Source organism: Nannobrachium achirus, assembly GCF_963921795.1.
Source record: "Nannobrachium achirus genome assembly, chromosome: 9".
NCBI classification, from domain to species: Eukaryota; Metazoa; Chordata; class Actinopteri; order Myctophiformes; family Myctophidae; genus Nannobrachium; species Nannobrachium achirus.
Window position 1 is genome coordinate 25,447,843 of NC_137818.1, and position 21,545 is coordinate 25,469,387.

At 42.0% G+C, this 21,545-nt stretch overlaps 3 protein-coding genes across 3 annotated transcripts; 2 read left to right on the forward strand and 1 right to left on the reverse strand.

Annotated features, from left to right (window-relative positions):
• Positions 1 to 2,079: 2,079 nt before the first annotated feature.
• On the forward strand, positions 2,080 to 6,154 carry tas1r1 (taste receptor, type 1, member 1; the record flags this gene model as incomplete). Its single annotated transcript, XM_080732644.1, has 6 exons — positions 2,080 to 2,270; positions 2,511 to 2,835; positions 3,134 to 3,898; positions 4,042 to 4,275; positions 4,563 to 4,683; positions 5,229 to 6,154. The coding sequence occupies 6 exons, from the start codon at positions 2,080 to 2,082 to the stop codon at positions 6,152 to 6,154; spliced, it is 2,562 nt and encodes an 853-aa protein (XP_080588770.1).
• A 5,733-nt stretch (positions 6,155 to 11,887) lies between these two features.
• LOC308290736 (transcription factor HES-5-like) lies at positions 11,888 to 12,473 on the forward strand (the record flags this gene model as incomplete). Its single annotated transcript, XM_080732645.1, has 2 exons — positions 11,888 to 11,953; positions 12,108 to 12,473. The coding sequence occupies 2 exons, from the start codon at positions 11,888 to 11,890 to the stop codon at positions 12,471 to 12,473; spliced, it is 432 nt and encodes a 143-aa protein (XP_080588771.1).
• Positions 12,474 to 16,415: 3,942 nt separating this feature from the next.
• Positions 16,416 to 17,330, reverse strand: LOC308290738 (transcription factor HES-5-like; the record flags this gene model as incomplete). Its single annotated transcript, XM_080732647.1, has 2 exons — positions 16,416 to 16,817; positions 17,265 to 17,330. 2 exons carry the CDS (start codon positions 17,328 to 17,330, stop codon positions 16,416 to 16,418), a joined length of 468 nt encoding a protein of 155 aa, XP_080588773.1.
• Positions 17,331 to 21,545: the final 4,215 nt, after the last annotated feature.

Sequence of the window (21,545 nt, forward strand, 5' to 3'; positions counted from 1 at the left end):
CAGATTTTTTGTATTTATTATGTAACTAACGTACCTATTATTTGTGTAAATATCAAGAAAATATTTAATTTACCATTATGGTTTGGCTTTATGTATGTTTGTATGTATGAACATATTGCAAATTAATTTGATTAAACCAAAATCTTTTTGCACCATACTGTACCAGTGGTCTGGCTATAGTTGGGAAGACATTGGATTCAGTTCTTTTCAGCATAGTAAGTACTGAAAGTAAAATATTATTTTACAGAGACGTGAAACTTGCTTGAGTTACATAAAAAACGCAAAATATAAATATCAACAAAACCAAAGAAGATTTTGATCCTTCTTAACATACATAAAGATTTAAAATACCAAATAGGACATACACTGATCTGCACAGATCATGGTTAGTTTAGTTAAGTTTCATTAAATGTATTACATATAACCATCATATAACTATATAACTAGTATTTATTGTAGTTTTTTTGTCAGACATACTTATGTTTAAGTACACAGTACACACACATAGGCTTTAGCACTGTGGTTCAGAGAGACCCAGAACAATGCAAATGTTTTTCACTGAAATCTTCATGTTTTTACAAACATGGAAATGTTACACCAGGCATGCAACTCTTTACCTGGTCATTTGACTCCATAATACTGTGGTTGATAAAATGCACAATATTGCTGTCAAAACAATGGGTCTGAGTGGTCTAGTCTTAACTCTTAGACAAAGGTAAGGCAAATATAAGAGCAGGTGTGTTTACACATTTGTCAACAAATATCAGCCAAAATGCAAATTCAGCCACACACAGTGGGTAGTAAATGCTTGATTTCACCACCACATCCTCTGTTTCCTTACTGTAGTATTCAATCTTTTTATGAAATGGTAAAAGTTTACCAAACACCAAGAGTGTAAGAAGTACATTTCTCCATAAAAGTAGTAAACACCAGTACAGTTCTTTTTGGGAAAGCCAAATATTTTTATTTCTTCAGTATTACTGAACAATTAAAAAATAAATAAAAAAGTATTCTTAAAGAATACTGACCATAACAGCAGACAGAAGAATACTGACCATAACAGCAGACATCCTAAAATTCCTATAGATCATGCTGCACATTCTCACTGACACTGACACAGAGGTCAATGACACAGTCTCAGACCATAATGTATCAGACTAAAAGGCAAAATTGGCATTAAAGACATTGAAAACAAGGCAGGTGTGACAGAAGCGGACTTGTGACGCACGCCAAAGGGAGGCAAGAGCTGCGGCGAGCAAGTTCCGATCAAGGAGAGTGGTTGAGGACCATGCTGTCGAGTCAGTGTTGTCTGAGTTGCATAGTGTAGGCTTGCAATGGGAATCAGTTATCATTCTGTCATCATCAATGTGGTACGGGAAAGGGCATCCTCAGCGTTGGCATCGAGTATCAAACATACCTGATCAAAGGCTAAATATTACATGCATGAGACGTGCCCTGTGTTATCATCACCTGCTGTCTTCCCTTGCTTTTCAGTTTCTCTATATGAATAAATATTCCATCAAGAATATTCGTTACTTTTCAGTTAATATATTATGCACACATTAGATATTATGTAATTTTCTGTTGCTTATCAACCAAATAACAATTTATATACAGGCTGGTTGAGCAAGGAAAACACTCCCTCAGGAAGAATTGAAGTGGCAATCTTAGGAATAATAATGTATAACCGGTATGTACAACTGTGTCACAGGATGATGTTTTTTCTAGGTTACTGTTACATGTCACTTATCTGAGATTGATGGAAAAACACCGGCCTATCCCTTGTTCACGGGTACCCTTGTTCATGGGTAATTACATTTGTGCATTTAATTTTAATGGGAGGGAAACTCTCTGGTCAAAAAAACAAAATACCTACACGCAAATATGCTTTGCTCGAATGACACACTGAGGCTGATGCAAAACATGGCCAGATCTCACTCTTTCCCTACTCTACCCCCCCCCCCCCCCCCCTCCCTCCCTCCCTCCATAGAAGCTCTTGATCCTCCACCCGTCCAAAAACTAAATAAAAAGATAGAATGAAGTGTTCTATGTCAGTGTCTGATGTGTGGATACGGAAGGATGGATATGTATAGTGTTGTGTTTCTTTCACTAGGCTGGCTGATGCTGGCACTGGCTGTGAGGAAACCAGACTACATCTCCCAGGGAACTGGACTACAGCTACTGGGTGACTTTTCCATCGCTGGGCTCTTTCCCCTCCATAACACAGATTCACCTAACAATGGTTTGCCTGCCTTGGGAGACTGCAATAAGTGAGTCCACCTCAGTTTTCTCAAATGTATCTCACTGGTGTCTGTCCTCACTGGTGTCTGTCGTCTGGATAGGATATTGATTTTGATTAGCTTGTTATCAGGTAATAATTTGTCTGAATATAATGAATTCACCTGATGAAGTAGAGTTGACTGTCCAATATAAAGTAGGCGGGAGCCAGTGAAGGGGTTTTAGAGACTGGGGATTTTCTTCATAGGCTAAGATACTGTTCTGTTCTCTAGAGGTACAACCAACAAACATGGCTATCACATGATGCAAGCTCTGAGATTTGCTGTGGAAGAAATCAACAATGGCACGAGACAACCACCTCTATTACCCGGAGTGAAGTTAGGCTATCAAGTCTATGATATCTGCTCAGTGCCGGCCAGTGTCCTGGCCACACTGGACCTGCTGGAGCAACAGTACCAGGGTCCCCCTGGTTCCACCAGAATCGACCCAGACCCAAGTCCATACTCAAGGCAAAAGGTGGTGGCTGTGATTGGCCCCGATAGCAGCAGCAAATCCTTCACCCCAGCTGCATTACTTGGGACCTATCTAGTACCACAGGTATGTTTTAACCTGACCAGAAAACATGACGTTGTATTGTAAGCAAACTAAATATTGAAATATGACCTTTGAAATAAGGTGATCAAGTAATTTGTATTGACATTCATAACTTTACATCAGCGATGCATAGCAGAAAAAAATTACCTTGCAAGACTTCAGTATTAAAAACACTACAATTAAAAACAAAATTATAAGATCAATTGCATATCCCTATGATACAGGTACATTTCTGTCCCAGTCAAGTGGTAGTTAAGTTTAAGGCATCCAAAAGTCATTCTTCCATTGCTCTCCCATATAGATATCTTATGAAGCAACTAACGAGATGTTGAGTAACAAGTACCTCTACCCAGCATTTCTCCGCACGATTCCCAGTGACAAGAACCAGGTTGCAGCCATGATCCAGCTTCTGGTTCACTTCAAGTGGACATGGATCGCTCTCCTTGGCAGTGACAACTCCTATGGCCTCCAGGGCATGCAGAGCCTGACACAGCTAGCCCCACAGCATGACATCTGCATCGCATACCAAGCAGTCATTCCCGCACACACTGATGACACAGTCATGACAATGAAGAACATTGTCAAGAGCATACTGAAGACCAAAGTCAATACCATTGTCGTCTTCTCAAGCAAGTCTAAAGTCAAAAAGTTCTTCCCGTATGTGATTCAGCGGAATGTGACAGGAAAGGTGTGGATTGGAACAGAGGATTGGTCTGTTGCATCTATTGTGTCAGACATACCTGGAATCCACACTATTGGCACTGTCCTGGGTGTGTCCATTAAAGATGCGGCCATACCTGGCTTTAAGGAGTTTGAGAAAAAGACAGGTTCTGAACAGCGAAACAACACTCAGGAACTCTTAAATGGTACTCAGTCCCTAGGTACTGATTGCCTACAGAACACACATCTTTACAGCCTTGCATCAAAAGACTTCTCTTTGGAAAAGTATGACATCACATCTTCTTTCAATGTTTATAAAGCGGTGTATGCTGTTGCCCATGCTTTGCATCAGGCACTAGGCTGTGATTCAGGAGAATGCAACAAAAGAACAATACAACCCTGGCAGGTGAGTTACAAATACAAAATGTACACTGCATGAATAGCCTATGGTTAATGTAGGGGAGAAAATGAATATTGCCTTGGTGTCCTAGGTCACACTGTGTCATGTACACCAGTTTAGAGATATCTTTCCATTTTCCTTCCCCTCAGCTTCTGACATGGCTTAAGCGGGTGAACTTCTCTCTCGGGAACACATCTGTGTACTTTGATGAGAATGGAGATCCACCTGCAGGATACGACATAGTGACCTGGATTTGGAAAGGAACAGACTGGTTTCTCAGAGTTGTGGGCTCGTTCACACTAGACCCCACTGGCACTGAGAATCTCACTGTGGACACTGCTCAGATTGAATGGCCAGGCCTGGACCTTGGACCCTCAAGATTAGTAAGTCAAGTGTTTACACACTTAAAACCCAGTGTTTACTCAGAGTGCAAAAAGACCTGTGTTATTCACTGAAAATAACAGAATATTTTTCTTAAAAATCTTGTATTCTTTGGCAAACGAGTCAACAACACAGTAATACATTGTTTAAATTAGGCTCAGCTATTTTACAGTTTAATAAGCCCTAGTTTACGAATATCATAATACTAAGAAGAGTATAGTCTTATAATACTACAAGGTTTCTGTTTTGAAAGTAATCTTACCCAGCACTTTTGTTGGGTTCTCTACAGGAGCCTCTATCCATCTGCTCCCCAGAATGTCCCGCTGGCCATAGGAAGCTGCAGACAGGCCAGCACAAATGCTGCTTTGACTGTCTGGCCTGTCCTGCTGCCACCTTTCTCAACAAAAGTGGTAAGACAAATAGCCTTATTACAGAATGTTGGAATAATGGTTAAAATTGTCTACAGAGAATATCCTGCCATAATGGTGGGTTGAAAATAGGCAAGACAAGAAATACAGTACGTTTTGTAAGTGGTCTCCCTCATTCAGGGGGAAACAAACTGCTGGTCAGGTTTGATAACAAAGATGCAACAAGACCACAGTATTTTTAACTGTAGTGTGCAAGATTAACCAGCAGGGGGTGTAGAGTGTTCATATTTTGCATGTTTCATGCTGAAGGAGGAGGCCCCTAGCCTGATTTCAGGAGGCCCCTGCTTATTCATGTATTTACTGTATGTATTATTTACTTGGCTGCAACTGTTCTTATTGTGTAAACGGAAAAGAACAGTAAAGGATAAATGATTCCATAACTTTGCTGTTGTTTCTTCTCAGTTGTAATGGACAATGAAATGCTCAGTTCAAGCACTGCCATACAGAAAACCCCACCACAATCCACCAGAGTCTCTATCCATCATTTAAAATGGTCTCAGCTCATTTTAACCATTATTTCCCCTCAGGATCAACTTCCTGCCAGCCGTGTCCCTCGCAGAAGTGGGCTCCCCCGCAGAGCGAGCAGTGTTTGAACAGGACCATCCTCTATTTAGCCTGGGACGCCCCTCTCTCTATTCCCCTTCTCGTCCTCCTGGTCTTCTCTCTCCTCCTGACCTCCGGCTCTGCGCTCCTCTTCCTGGTCAACCTGGGAACCCCTGTGGTCAAGTCTGCCGGAGGGCGCACCTGCCTCCTGATGTTGGCCTCCTTAACGGCCGCAGCTGCCAGCACCTTGTGCCACTTTGGCCAACCATCTCAGGTGGCCTGTATCCTCAAGCAGCCCCTGTTTGTCTTCAGCTTCAGCGTGTGCTTGGCCTGCGTGACTGTGCGGGCCTTCCAAATTGTCTGCATCTTCAAGCTCCAGTCCAAACTGCCACAGGCGTACGACAAGTGGGCCAAGAACCACGGTCCTGAGTTCACAATCCTCCTGGTGTCTGCCACCATCCTGCTCATCTCCGTTTTCCGCGTGGCTCTCGACCCGCCCCAGCCCTCCCAGGATCTGGTCTTCTACTCCGACAGCATTGTGCTGGAATGCAGCAACACCCTCTCTCCTGGATCATGGGTGGAGTTGGCCTATGTGTCGCTGCTCAGCGTCCTCTGCTTCTCCTTTAGCTACATGGGTAAAGACCTGCCGGCCAATTACAATGAGGCCAAGTGTGTCACGTTCAGCCTCATGGTCTACATGATTTCCTGGATCAGTTTCTTCACCCTCTACCTCATCAGCAGAGGTGAATTCACCATGGCTATGCACATACTTGCCATTCTGTCCAGCGTTCTGGGTGTTTTCGGAGGCTACTTTCTGCCAAAGGTTTACATTATTATTCTGAGGCCACAAATGAACACAACTGCCCATTTTCAAAACTGCATTCAAATGTACACCATGAACAAACAATGATGCCCTGTTTTGTAGAAATACAGATTGTAAGCAGGCTGTTGATATAGCATTACAGCGATTATCCTCTGGACATGAGCCATGCAAATTGGAATCTAAAGGTCTGCACAAACTTCTTTTTGGCCCTGCAATATATTACTGAGAGGATAAGATAAATTGCTTCTGATCTATTGTCAATATTAGAGATTTAGTTTGTGATGTCCGCCTTTCTCTCTCTCTCTCTCTCTCTCTCTCTCTCTCTCTCTCTCTCTCTCTCTCTCTCTCTAATATATATATATATATATATATATATACACGGTATAGCGGTATATTTACACAATACTTTATCAGATAGATTTAACATCTGTGTGCAATATTGATACAAGATGCATGTTCTATTCCTACTCATCCTGTTCTTTATGTCTCATATCTTCTGGTGTCCAATACTGTATTGTGTGTAATAAACTTAAGAATAAGAAGTAGTCGTTTGAAACTGCCTGGTGTCATCTTGTTCTCCGAGCTGAACCATCACTCAGCATCCTTAGTTAGAGCAACTCAATTCACAAGTTCACAACACGTAATGTCCATCATAAATATCTGTTTTAAAGGTATTATTGGCAGTTCACGATGACTAGATCACATTCATTCAAACAAACAAACCAACGTTCAGCTGGAAGTGCAGGCATTTGTATCTTATATTTACAATTGGCTTAACGCCGCATCCCACTTCCAAGCCTGTGCACGCCCACTCTGCATCCACTCCAACTCTACTTCGACTCAACGGTAGGGAGAAGAACGTACTTTGTAGGGAGAGCGTAAGGAATACCGCCCACAAGCAACCCTATGCCGTCCGCTCATTCGCTAGAAAGCAAGAGAGAGAGAGAGAGAGAGAGAGAGAGTCTCAGGTTACAAGAGGGAAGGGGGGGGGGGCCGCTGCACAGGGGGAGAGAGAGAGAGAGAGAGAGAGAGTCTCAATCGCTAGGATCAGGGGCGTCACTTGGGTATGGCAGGGGTATGCAGCTACCGGGCGCGCAGCAGCGAGAGCCTGCATTCTGCTACCTCCCCTCCTCTCTGTGCTCTGCTCTCAAGACAAGTAGGAATAGGGAAGAAATAGCCAACCAGCAACCAAGCTTTTCTTCTGGAATTAACAAACTAGAATCCACTGTTACTGGGCTAGCTAGCCGAGAGCCTGTAGCTAGCTAGCCGAGAGCCTGTATCTTACAAGAAGTTCGCGGCCCTTCGGGCCACTCACCTCTAGAGTTCACAGCAAGATATTGTCTGTCTGTCTGTCTGTCTGTCTGTCTGTCTGTGTGTGTGTGTGTGTGTGTGTGTGTGTGTGTGTGTGTGTGTGTGTGTGTGTGTGTGTGTGTGTGTGTGTGTGTGTGTGTTGCTAAAATGAAAACATTGAAATAATGAAAATAAAACATTGGCAGGCCTATTATAGTAACAATAATAACACAATTAGGCCAAAACTTTTTTTTATTCAAAATACTTTTTTTTTTTTACAAAAAAATTTTTCTTTTTTTCAAAAAAGATTTTTTAACTTTTTTTTTTTATTTAAAAAAAAAAAAAAAAGCGGGCGTGGACTCTAGATGTGAGCGAACCTCTAGTAACCTATATACTTTGTTGACCGGGGTCTCCCTGGGGTTATACTGGGCTAAAGATCTTTGGCAAAAATAGCCAATTTACAAGCTCAGCTATTTTAGTTGAACGTTTGTCCACAGTACAGAATGGGGATGTTCAAGTCACTAATATGGGTGAGGTTACTGAAATATTCTAATTTGGAATTAGATTGAATGAAAGATAAGCCGAAACAGCCGAAACTCCATTAGTAGCTAAAAAAGATCACTCCATTAGTACAAAACGAATCACATTTTAGAAGATTCTTGAAACAAGTTTGGGAAGCAAGAGAAATCATACCAATGGCAGAAAATAAGATTATTAGACATGGGGGGATGGGACACGTCCCGACTGCATACATTTCAATTTAAGGCTGTAAAACATGATATGACATGTACCGTATAGAGATTAAATAACCTTAGTAACAGATGGTCACCCCACCCCCACCCCTAGTCTTGTTCACTATTACTGCATGACATATCTCATATAAATACCCAATTGGTCACACTTGCTTGTGTCCGCGTGTGTACGTGTTGTGTTCACACGCACACGCACACACACACACACACACACACACACACACACACACACACACACACACACACACACACACACACACACACACACACACACACACACACTCACACTCACACTCACACTCTCTCTCACACACACACACACACACACACACACACACACACACACACACACACACACACACACACACACACACACACACACTCGTGTGTCTTGCTGTGGCCTGTTGTCTGTGGGCACTGGGATGAAAGGGTCTTTTGTGGCCAAGAGGTCAGCCTTATTGACCATGAGATGTGTGAGTAGAGGCCGTGCTTGGCTTTCCCACAGTCTCCCTGTCCACTCCCGGCCTCATCCCCTCAGTGGACAATAGAAGCGTGCCATGGCTGAAGAGGCCGCATGACTGAGTTTTATTTTCCTTCAGCCACAAAAAAGAATGTCAAATCCAGAGTGATCATTTAACCAAGAACAATTTTCCAAAACTTGGAGAATGCATTCTCTGAGTTACAAATGGATACATTAACGGATGATTTTACTGTGTATCTGGAGATACACAGTAAAAAGTATTTATAACACTTTCAACTTAATATTTACCATTACACAACAGGTGACTGTGTGACTGTGCACTATATTGTTTGTAAAGCAGGTCATTAACCCTCTTGTGTTCTTTTCGTGGGATTTAGCAGGGAATCACAATATTGAGAGTAGATATCATAGCACAGAGTGAATCCTGCAGCAAAACACCTGTATATTCAGGTGCAGTAAGTGATTTTCTTTTAGTTTTTTGTTTATTAAAAAAGGTTTTAGCTCAATACTCTGTTAGCAATCATTGCAGTGTTTGTTTCGTAGAAAATGCATTTTCAGGTCGAGGTACCAATTGTATCCACTCAGGAGAGATAAACCAGTAAGGCTCCCTAATCGGGAGATAAGCGACCGTAGGTCACTTATCTCCACAAATAGGGCAAAAATGTGTTTTGCCAAAATCTTCCTGATCCATGTTGATCTACACTCATGTGTGTAGACATAGTGGCCCTCATTTATCAATGGAGTGTAAAAAAATGGAAAATCAGTGTCCAAAAATGTGTTTTGCAAGAATCGGCCTCATGGTGGCGCTAGAAGAGGGCCATGTGAGAAATGAGGGGTGGGGTCTTCGCGCCGGCAAGGCGGACGAATAGGTACCGGCCCCGGCTGTCCCGGTCGCTCCTAGCCGGAGTTACGGCATTTTATGTGAGCTGCAGTGTAGGGGGTCCTCCACTGGGGGCGCCACCACTTTTGCATCCGTTCTGGAGCACCAGGAGTCGGTGGTCCCCGGGAATTCCCCGTGAGCAGCCCCGTTGGGGTGGTCATTTGGTCATGTTTGCGCATTTGGTCATTTTTTACATCTGGGGGTCCCCCAGGGACCTGGGGGTCCCTGGAGCTCCGGGGGTCCTTGGAGGTTGTAGTTTGGCAGCCAAGGAACGTGTGTGCAAAATTTGGCATGGTTGCGGAGATATAAGCAGGGAAAAAGTGTGACGTGTGAGGTGTGACAGACAGACTGACGGACGGACTGACGGACTCACTCACCCTCACAGTTTGTGCAGGTTTTGATCTACCAGTAAGACTCCCTAATCGGGAGATAAGCGACCGTTGGTCGCTTATCTCCACAAATAGGCCAAAAGTTTGTTTTACCAATTATTACACTCTATGTGAACATTTACATCAACAAATCCCAAGTACTATGCAGAACGACCCATTTCAAGTTTTTAATGTACAACAATATTTAGAAAATAGGTCTACAAGCTCACAATGCTACGCATTGTCCTCGTCCCTTATATTCCCATAGGTTATATGGAGATCTCAGTGTTTGTCAGTCCTTGTTCATTTATGCCCATATATGTATATCTACTGTAACAGTCCTTGTCCCTTTATGCCCGGAGATCTCTTAACTGTAAGTCCTTGTCCCTTTTATGCCCATATATGGATATTCCTGATGTCATCAGTATATGAACATATATGGGCTTTCTGATATGCCCATATATGGAGATCTCTTAACTGTAAGCCCTTGTCCCTTTTATGCCCATATATGGATATCCCTGATGTCATCCGTATATGCCCATATATGGGCTTTCTAATATGCCCATATATGGAGATCTCTGTATCTCCATATATGGGTATAAAAGGATACTTCAGGTCTGACATCATGTTTGTTTATATTGGGTTGCTAGGTTTGACATCACAAACTCCATGGGCCATCTGACCTAGAAATCTATATTTGGGCATAGATGACTCATCGTGACCTCATCATGATTTCAATCGCTATAAAAGGACTCTCAGTGACATACACTCTCCACAGATAAAGCAGTCAACCAGCCTACCAGTCAACCCATTCTTTGATTACTTTGTACAACTAGATTAACTTTTCAATGGCATCCCCACTGGAATTGACCGAAATGTACGACAGACAATGCCGGTCTTATACCAGGAAAGAAGCATTTCTTCGACTCAGACCTTATCGCCAGGGTTGGCTTATAGCAGCTGTCGGTAGATAATGCCGGTCTTATATAAGGGTCATTTGTGTACGGTGTGATTTGCCATGGTTACTCATTGAAGTTGAATCTCCATATATGGAGATAACCTACGCATCACACTAAGTCTGACCTCACCAGCCCATATTTGGGCATGAGCAACTTATGTCTCCATATATGGAGATATGATGACATCACACAGTCCTCAGCCGATGGGTGCCTGCTGGCCTAGCGGTCCAGATGCACACCACATAGGCTCAGTGTAGCCTAACAGTGTGTTGCTGGTTCGATTACCAATTATCTTTGCTGCGTGTCACCACCCATCTCTCTCCCCATTTCCTATCAGTCTACTGTACTATCAATAAAGGCATAAAAGCCCCAAAAACTTATATTAAAAAATAAAAAAGCCTTGGTATTGAACAACAATTATCTGAATTAAATTATCTGAATATAGAAAAAACACTAAATATTAAACTAAACACCCTGGATTTGATTGAAAACTGTGTGCAATATGCAACAGCTCTGTGTACTCTGTCCACAAAGGCACCTAGCGAATATTCCCTTGGTCTTTGCTGGAGTGTGAGAGATAAGTCATATGCTCAGATAATAAGAGTTTAATTACAGAGATTCAATTATTCCTTGTCTGATCAATATCCTTAAACAGTTGTTATCTATACTGGCCACCCTGCAGATACAAGGCATTCGGTCATTTGACCCAGCCAGCTGAGCTCTCTTTAATAGCTCACCCCCACCCCGCCCTCCTTGAGGATGCTTTCCATGTAAGTGTGTCCCATCTGCTGATTCATATCAAGGCTAATTTTATTCTCATTTCAAAACTGATCCTATCGATAAAACTGATGATCAGGCAGATAACATGTTCATTACCTGTTGCATCTCACATCCCTCCCATAGCCTACTGCCCTCTGAGTTATTGATGTGTCTCCCATTGTCGTTGCGGACAGCCCACTGGTCTCAGAGTGTGGGAACCCCAGCCTAGACTGTGCCACATGGCTTTGTTATGCTAATCTACCAGTATAAAATGGAGCAGAGCTCCTCCAGTGAGGCCAGAGGAGCTGATCACTACTATTTCCACACAGACATGGCTCCCTGTTCCACTGCCTACTCCTCTATTCACCATGTCAGATTACCTGAAAGAGACATCAAAGTGAGTATTGAATGGGCTTATAATAGAATAATAATAATAATAATACATACATACATACAATTTAAATAGCACTTTTTAATATTTAGCATCTGCTGCTTGAAATGTCTGACTATTGTTTTTTGTTAAATTAACTCTCTTGCCTTTGCACCCTCAGTTAAGAAAACCCTTTGTGGAGAAAATGCGACGGGATCGCATCAACAGCTGCATTGAGCAGCTCAAGCTCATCCTGGGGAAAGAGTTCCACCAGCAGGACCCCAATGCCAAGCTGGAGAAAGCTGATATCCTGGAGATGACTGTGAGCATCCTGAGGCAGCAGCTGCAGTCTGGCCACAGCCAGAGCTTCTCTGTCAGCCCCAAGAGGGAGCCCTTCTACAGCACTCCTCCTCTCCAGGGACTCCAGCAGCAGGAGCAGTTTCACCAGGCCCAGAGAGCCAGCAGTTCCTCCCCAGTCTGCTCCAGCCTCAGAACTACCAGCCTCCAGGAGAGCATCACCAAAGATCCAGTCTGGAGGCCTTGGTAGTCACATTATAACAGACACCTCCAGAACCTGAGCGGGAAACCTTTCTCCCTCACTATGTAGGAAATATGCATTTTCCATCCTGCTCAGTCACTGAGTGTCAAATTATATTTGTCAAATTATATTGATTCATCATATTGATGGACTTGTATTGGGTTATTATATCCAAACAAAAAGTATTCCAAACTCTTGTTTACTTAAGTGTTTGACGACTGCATACTCCTATTATGACCAGTCCTCAAATTGTCTATTTTTCTTATTGGGTATATTTAAATGAGAACTTGAGTGTACTTTTTTTAAGCAATTATTATTGACTATGTTGATAATCTCAGTCTATTATAAATTGCTATATGATTTGCCTTTCATAAAGGAAAATCGAGTAATTGAAAAAGTAATTGAATGTCAAGGACAGGTGGTCTTTGCAGCAACAGCTGATTAATGTCCACTTGTGTGTGTTGTGCATGTTGCACAGTCTTACCAGTGTGATTGCTTATTGTTGTAGGACAATGTAATTCACAACTGTGTAGCTTGTTTTTCATATTCACAAATGTCAAACACTGTTTTTCTTTTTTCATATTTTAACTCATCACTGAATGATAATAATAAATAAATAAACAAAAAGAACACTTTTGCATTGGTAAATTAACCTCAAACCATCTTATTTCACTCACTACTATAATTGGAAAAGTGTAGATTTTGTGTGTGCACACAGCACACTAATAGTTGACCAACTTCAATTTACACGTGATTTGTACACTTTGCAAAAACAGTCCTCGATGAAAAAGGAATCCAATCTCATGCATGGTCCCATGGAGGTATGGTTTGATACCAGGGACGTGCTGGACATTGGGAAAAGCGGGACAACTCCCGAACGGCCGGTTTATTCCCGGCCGGTCCAGGCCGGCCATTAGGAAAAAAATAAAAATAAAATGTCGGCCTTCGTTCCATGTTGGGGGCTGGGCGGCCAACAACGTAAATCGTCACTGTCGGGCAGAAACCTTGTATCTCCAAGTTTCAACTTTGTCATTTTTTTTTCGCAAAGCAAAGCCCTGCTTCATCATACAAGGCCGTTGCACAAAAGTAGTGAAAACAGCAGATCTACAAGCGCACTAGTTTAAATCATTTTAAAAATGACAAATACAAAACAAACGGTTTTGGACATACAAGGTTTCCACCCGACAACGACGAAATATAACTCATGTAATTGGCCCACTGGCTTCAGTGGCTTGTCACTTGTCATGATCTGAAATGGCAAATCTTTGAGTAGCAGCAGCGCTATGGGGCTGTTAAGTATGACATCATTTTGTAGGCAGAGGAGAATTTCTGCCCCCAGTTTCCGTGATTCTTTTTACTATTTTTACTATTTACACATTTTTCTTCTCTTTGTTGTTGAAAGGAAAGTGTTAGAATTATACTTTAGTCGTTATTTTTGTCTCGGATCTGTTAAAAATAGCGAGGGACAGAAAATGCTCTGGGGGCAGATTCTCCTCTGCCTACAAAATGATGTCACGGCTTAAAAGCCCCATAGATCTCTCTATAGCACGCAATGAGGGCCTCTACAACTCTTTCCCGGGCTGAATCAGGGGCCCAGCACGTCCCTGTTTGATACGCTCCACCCAAGATCACTGAACTAGCCAGCCAGCAGCCTGGCACACATGCATTATTCCCCCTTATTTTGCACTGTGGTAATCAGATACCAGTTCAGCCTAATCATCTGGTCAGCACTCAATACTATTACTGGTCTTCTCCCGGGACCCAAGGTAACAGACTGGGCATTGGCGATATTTTCATACCATTTGTGTCGGCATGTGAAGACAGGGTTCACATAAATTAGTCACAACATGTGGCTACCATTGTTTAAGCGGCACTATGTAACTTCTGTATAGAGGGTATGTGCGTGACATCATCATCAAACCCGGAAGTTTGACTGAGTCTACTGAGTGGCAAAAAACTACTTTCTGGCTTTGACAGCCCAAACAGCCAAACAGAAAAGTCCTATCTGATTGCATTAAACAACGTTAAACAGCGTTAAACTCACTTTGCCACTTGATCATGCCATTCACTGTATGCATGTGCATACCCTCTATAGAAGAGTATGCGACTACAATTGAGGTGGTTGAATTTTGTCTCCCTGCTCTTCTATTGAGACTAAAGATTGTGTCAAAGGTCATGTCTCACCTAGACAAAGGAGCTGACAAGAATTTTGACCTGATGGTCAAGATTGAGCAAGCAGGCAGGCTCTATTAGCTCAATGGCAAAAATGGCAGCAATTGCGTCAGAAACCGGGTTCAAATCCAGGGTAGAGGTTATATAGTGCAGCTTTAAGGTGGCGAGACAATGGCCGAATGGGAATGGAAGATGCTCTACTCATAAGGGGGTGGTTTGTAAAGACCACAGTGGAAATAAGTTGCTAACTTTATTGTGTTATCCTTGATGTTTCTGTGAGAAGCATGTACCATGTGTTTTTCTTTTAAACTTAACTAGCCCTTACCCGTTCAAAGATATGAGCTCCAAAATGATGTGCAGTGTGTGGGTTATGGGATGTGCACTGTGCATACAGTATATGAGGGATGGAAAGTAACTTTAACTGGTGCTTGCATGATAATATGTAGGAGCATCAATGTAAGAAATACCTGTTTCGTTTAATGGCTACCCCAAAACACGCATTAAGTGTGTTTTGATAATAAAATCGCATAAAAAAGAGCTATATTGGCATGACAAAACATACATTTATATTGAAGCAAGTATCAAAATAATACACTGTACAGTGTATGATGGGGAAGATGATGGAGACATCCAGGGATAAGGGCTGGCCGTGTCAAGGGTACAGCCTATAGGTTTGTGAGTGGAGGGGCAGTCGGGTATGAATGGGCCAAAGCAGAAGGGCACTTATTTCTTTTGGATAGCATCCCAGCAAGATACCACCAGAGTGCTTAACTGATGTTTGTTTACATTACAATGCGAAAGTGCTTTTGGAGTGCTCTAACAAACAACACCATTATTTTATCATGAAGTAAAAATGCTAGAACAACAGATGTTTTTAATGATTGTACGGTATCTTTTATTGATAATTGTCATACAAATGTGTTTTAAGAGCCAAAATGTGATAGCAATGTAACAAGAGCACCAATCCATAATAAAAATGCAAACACCAAATGGGGCATGCACGCGCGCGCGCACACACACACACACGCACACACACACACACACACACACACACACACACACACACACACACACACACACACACACACACACACACACACACACACACACACACACACACACACACACACACACACACACACACACACACACACACACAATTAGTGCACAGACCATGTTCTCCTTCTGAGCTGCAAGGACCAGAGTTTGAATCCGACTCCCGGTCTTGTCTTTCATGTCAGCCCTTTCTCTATCATTGTTTCTGTCTGACTCTCCTATCTAAGAAATATATATAAAAATAACTTTCTCTCACTCTCATACAGTACATACACACATACCACTTGTCCTTTTAAAAGGAGATGCAAACATCTGTAAATATAAACATGTGGTTTAGATCATTCAAAACAGAAGAGAAATATTCTCAAAAACAGCTGTCAGATACAGTATTTGAAGATACCATTACATCAAGCAGACCAAAGATTAACTCTGGAGTAAGAACTGGACAATGGTTTGGAACAATGAAATAAAACTCAAAAATCCAATTCCAGTTCTCAAACACTAAATTAAAAGCAAACCACAGTCTGATTTAAAATTAAGGCAAAACGATCTTCAAAAAGAAAAAGTGAACGCCTTTGCTTTCAATATTGCCATTTGTCCATCAATGTGATGAGACAATAAGATAAACCCACACACAAATGAGCAGATTAGGGAATGCAAATGTCCTACATGAGGGAGAAAGGTTTCCCCCTCAGGTTCTGGAGGTTTCTGTTGTACTAGCCACTACCACGGCCTCCAAACTGGATATTTGGTGATGCTCTCCTGGAGGCTGGTAGTTCTGAGGCTGGAGCAGACTGGAGAGGAGCTGCTGGCTCTCTGGGCCTGGTGAAACTGCTCCTGCTGCTGGAGTCCCTGGAGAGGAGGCGTGCTGGAGGAGGGCTCCCTCTTGGGGCTGACAGAGAGAAAGTTCAGAGACTGGCTCCAGCAATGAGAGTATCCTTGGCTGTAGCGGCCAGACTGCAGCTGCTGCCTCAGGAAGCTCACAGTCATCTCCAGGATGTCAGCTTTCTCCAGCTTGGCGTTGGGGTCCTGTTGGTGGAACTCTCTCTCCAGGATGAGCTTGAGCTGCTCAATGCAGCTGTTGATGCGATCCCGTCGCATTTTCTCCACAATGGGTTTTCTTATCTGAGGGTGATAGATGAGTGACTGGATTAAGTTTGTGATTACGCCCACATACACTGATTGTATACACATATACCTGAAGCATGACTGTATATATTTCATTCATATTCTATGTAAATATATTTGCACAATGATACCTCTGTATCATTCTTGTACTTTGACCTTTTACGTGCATTTCAATTCTGTTTATTTTGTATTTCTATTGTCATTGCTCCCTGCAGTCCCCATCACCATCATGTACATTGATCATGTTTATTTTATACACATATATAGCATGTCGTTTAATTTCTGAATGTCACTGCAGTTGTAAGAAGCTTGCACACAATCATTTCACCCACTCCTTACTGATTACAATCAAACATTTCCAAAACAATAGTCAGATATTTCTACCAGTAGAGAGGCAAAACAGTTAAAAGTCACTTATAAGCCCATCGAACAGTCAATACTCACTTTTATGTCTCTTTCGGGGAGTCTGATATGGTGGATAGAGGAGTAGCTGGTGGAACAGGGAGCCATGTCTGTGTGGAAATAGTGACCAGCTTCTTCTGGGATGCAATGTTTATCTGGCCTCACTGGAGGAGCGCTGCTCCATTTTATACTGGCAGATTAGCATAACAAAGCCATGTGGCACAGTCTAGGCTGGGGTTCCCACACTCTGAGACCTGTGGGCCGTCCACCACAACAATGGGAGACACAACGCATCAATAAAGGGCATTAGGCTATGGGAGGGATGTTCCTCCTGATAAGCTACAGGTAATGAAACATGTTATCTGGTCAACACAGGTTAGATCATATAGCATATTACACTTGAAATAGGAATAAGTGTGCTGCTGATCAAAGAATACATCAGTAAAAGCCCATGTGACACGCTTAAGTAATTCAAATCTTCAAACATGAATGAGTAAGCAATCAGGCCAAATGCTTTACCCCAATAAAACAATATAGCTGAATCCCGTTCTTGTCTATTCAAAGAAACCTTTTTCTTAAAAGCATTTAAATACATTCAAATACATGGGGTTCACAGACCTTTCATTATGAAAACTATATACATAATGTTACATACCATCAGCCAGTTGGGTGCAACACGTTGGTGGTGGTTGATATGAATTTCCTCTTCAATGTGAACTTTGTGAAGCGCTTTGGGTATCTAGATAATGCACAATACAACTATTATTAATATTATTATTATTACTAAAAATACATAGAGTTAAACAGAGGTTGCATATAAAGCAAATAGAACTAAAGATGGGGCAAGGTGGTAAGAGAATGACCATACGAAACACCAGGTTACAAGCTTCAAATAATGTTCTAGCTCAACTTTACCAACATGTTATGCTGGCATATTGAATAATTGCATATGTTTGACAGTCTACAAAACCGTTTTCATTTCCACTGTATGTGGCTCTTAAGTGTTAATAATCTAACCTGTAGGCCTAGGCTTGAAGGCTGAGTTCCCGAGTGGCTTTAATGAAATTCCAAAGAAGGAAGAATCAAAGGCCATTAATGACTCATGACATAGGTGTGAAACCTGTCACGGGTGCACTTGTAAGTGCACATGAAAGAACAAGGGCATAAAATGCAACAAATGGTTTCAAGTGTCCATTTTATGAACTGGTCCTTAAACTGGACAACAGCATCACCCAATAAACTGAACAAACTGGTTAGGGAGGCTGGCTCTGGAGTTGGAGTTAAACTAGATAATCTGAGCCTGGTCCCATATTTGTGCAGTTCTGTTCACTGGTATTACTGACCCCTGCTCGAGTCTGGGGACACTTGCACATGGACTACTGGGATATACACTACAGAACCGTGACAGATGCCTGATAAGGATAACTGTTGTGAGACTTACTTATATTCACTCAAATATTCATTGTTGATATACTGTAAATATAATTATTATATTCACTATTGCTTGACATGACACACAGATCCCTTATGGTCTGTTATATTTTGGTAAATTGACCTGGGCAATATTGGGATTTTAAAGCGTAAATTGTGGTGAATCTCATGTAAGCTAACAATCAAAGTGTAATTTGACTGTGTCAAAGTTGTGAGTTATACAGAGGACATATTAGCATCCATTGTTTGTCTTGGAAAGCTTAAAATGTAACAAGGTTTCTTGTAACAGAGCATTGATTCTACAAGTGAAGAAAAGGCTGCACACTCATAGCCAGTATGCAGAGTAATTTATTAAAGTAATACCAACATTTCAACCTGGACTTTCCAGCTTAAAACCTTGGTATTAATTTCCTTTAATAAATTAGCCTGCATGTGGCAGTGAGTGTGCAGCCCTTTCTTCACTTTAGCTTTTTACCAAGGTCAGCAGCCTCATCAATAGCCTACTGGTGTGCACCCTTCTCCTGTTTGTTGTTTGCCATTGGTTTTGAACAGATTCTCAGTTATCTTTATACTTTATTAGCCTACATCAATCTCTTCTTGTATGTGTGTGTGTGTGTGTGTGTGTGTGTGTGTGTGTGTGTGTGTGTGTGTGTGTGTGTGTGTGTGTGTGTGTGTGTGTGTTGAATTCTATTCTAAAATTGTGGAAAAATATGTGTGTGTTATCTAAGAAATAGGTGTAGGTGTATAGAGAAGTGAATTGCCTTTTTCTTAGCATTCGCCATAAGTCTATTTTCATCTATTAATTTATAGCTTTTCATCATCACTCTACTGGGCTGGCTCAATCGGACCCAGACCTCCATAGTCCAGACCAGTGGTTCCAAAACTTTTACCCGGGACACAAAATAGTGAAAATAGCTTGTTGAGCTTGTAGATCAGCTATTTGCACTACTTCTTAAACCTTTGTTTTCTAATATATGGAATTTCTTGGTTTTTCTGAAAAACTACTTTTTTGGGAATGTTTTTTGAAAAGGTTTTGAAGTGATAATTAAAAACAAAATGTAGTCGCAACAAAATAAGAAGGGACACATACAAATGTGTCTGTGACCCACAAATGGGCCCCGACCCAGTGTTTGGGAACCAGTGGTCAAGGCAGAGACCACTCTTTAACATCGGTGATGGCAGGTTCCACTCCACTCCAGCAGCCGGGGATATATAAATAGTGCATGTGTGTGGGCTACTCACTGAATACATTCTCATTCTTCAAAGAAAATCTGCGGCTGCCCAGTGTGTGCGTGTGTGGAAGTTAAAAGACAGAACGAAAAGAAAAACATAACTGTGTTGAATATGACAGTTGCGTTTGGGCGTGAGGCCGCCTGCTGTCAGGAGATTGAGGAAGTGTGGCAGTTAAGCACGAGTTCCGTTCCGTCCACATGCAGCGTGCGCCTGGAGGAGGAGGAGGAGATTGGGGAGGGGTGCGCTCGTGGAGGAGAGCGTCCTCCACATTCCAGTCACACGACCAGACAAACGAGCACACACTCACACCATACTCACACAGGCGATTATAACGCACGCGCGCGCGCACACACACACACACACACACACACACACACACACACACACACACACACACACACACACACACACACACACACAGCCATAGCTGTTTTATTTATAAAATGCATACAAAATATAGGCTATAGGCTATCTGTGATGAGTTTTTAGATCATCTATGCAAAATTCCCCAATTTTTATGGGTCATGACCATGGTCATGACTCACGAGACTCAACTTGAGTAAAAGAAAAAATTTTCCTACAAAAAAAATCAATATATATACTGTATATATATATATATATATCATATTTCAAAAGATGGCAAATCTTTTGAAATAGGCCTATATAATTTTATTTTAGGGGGGGGGGGGGGGGGTAGAATTGTAGTACACATTTTCAAACACATCTAAGAAATCCCATGAATAAAATATAATATTAATAATTAAGAAGTATAATAAAGAAGATCTATCCAACTTGCCAATCACAGCGCGACCGATCGTTCAGACTCCGGACTATGGGATGTAGACCTATTGTGTTATTGCCCTGGCAATAATTCAGCCCCCCACCCCGACTGGACGCTGACTGTGGGAAAGCTCAGGGCCTTTTGTCGTTAGAGTATTGGCACCACATGGCTATTCATCTGAATTTGGGGCTTTTTTTTAGAGAGTTCCTCAAACCGATGTGTCTCTCTCTCGCCAACTTACAGCAAAGGGATCTGTCCAAGGTTCTGACATGTGACTTACCGTTGCAACAAGTTTGCAGCAGCTAATACATACAATTATTAGGCTAGGTATTATCTCTAATATATGGCCTATAGACCTACTCTAAAACTTTGATCATATCTTTCATTACAAATACATGTCTTGTCATAATGTTTGGTGGGAAATAAATATATTAATATTGATGATTCAGTCTGTTATCACTCTGTCCACCCAGGGAATAGGACAGTAAAATATAAAATAATATAATATATTTACCAGCCTATAATCACCAAAACAGGTCTTTATCGCACACACTTGTGCATCACTGTAACAGAAAACAACTGCCTGGTCCCTGGTGCCTGCAAAGTCCAAAGTCCCTTTTGTAAATGAACTACTCATTGATGCTGTCAAGAAGTTAATACCATTATGACTGGGGCTGGCTGCTGGCAGTGTGTCTGTATCACTGGCAGATCCCAGATGTGAAGCCAGCCCCATGGGCACTGTGTGTGTGAGTATCTCTGTCTTGCTAGTTTCCCACCAGTCCCCACACATCAGGGTAAATAAGCTACAAAATCAGGCTGCTCCCTCAGTGCTCCACTGGGAATGTTAATTGATCCTTTGTTGTCGGACAAACAGGAAC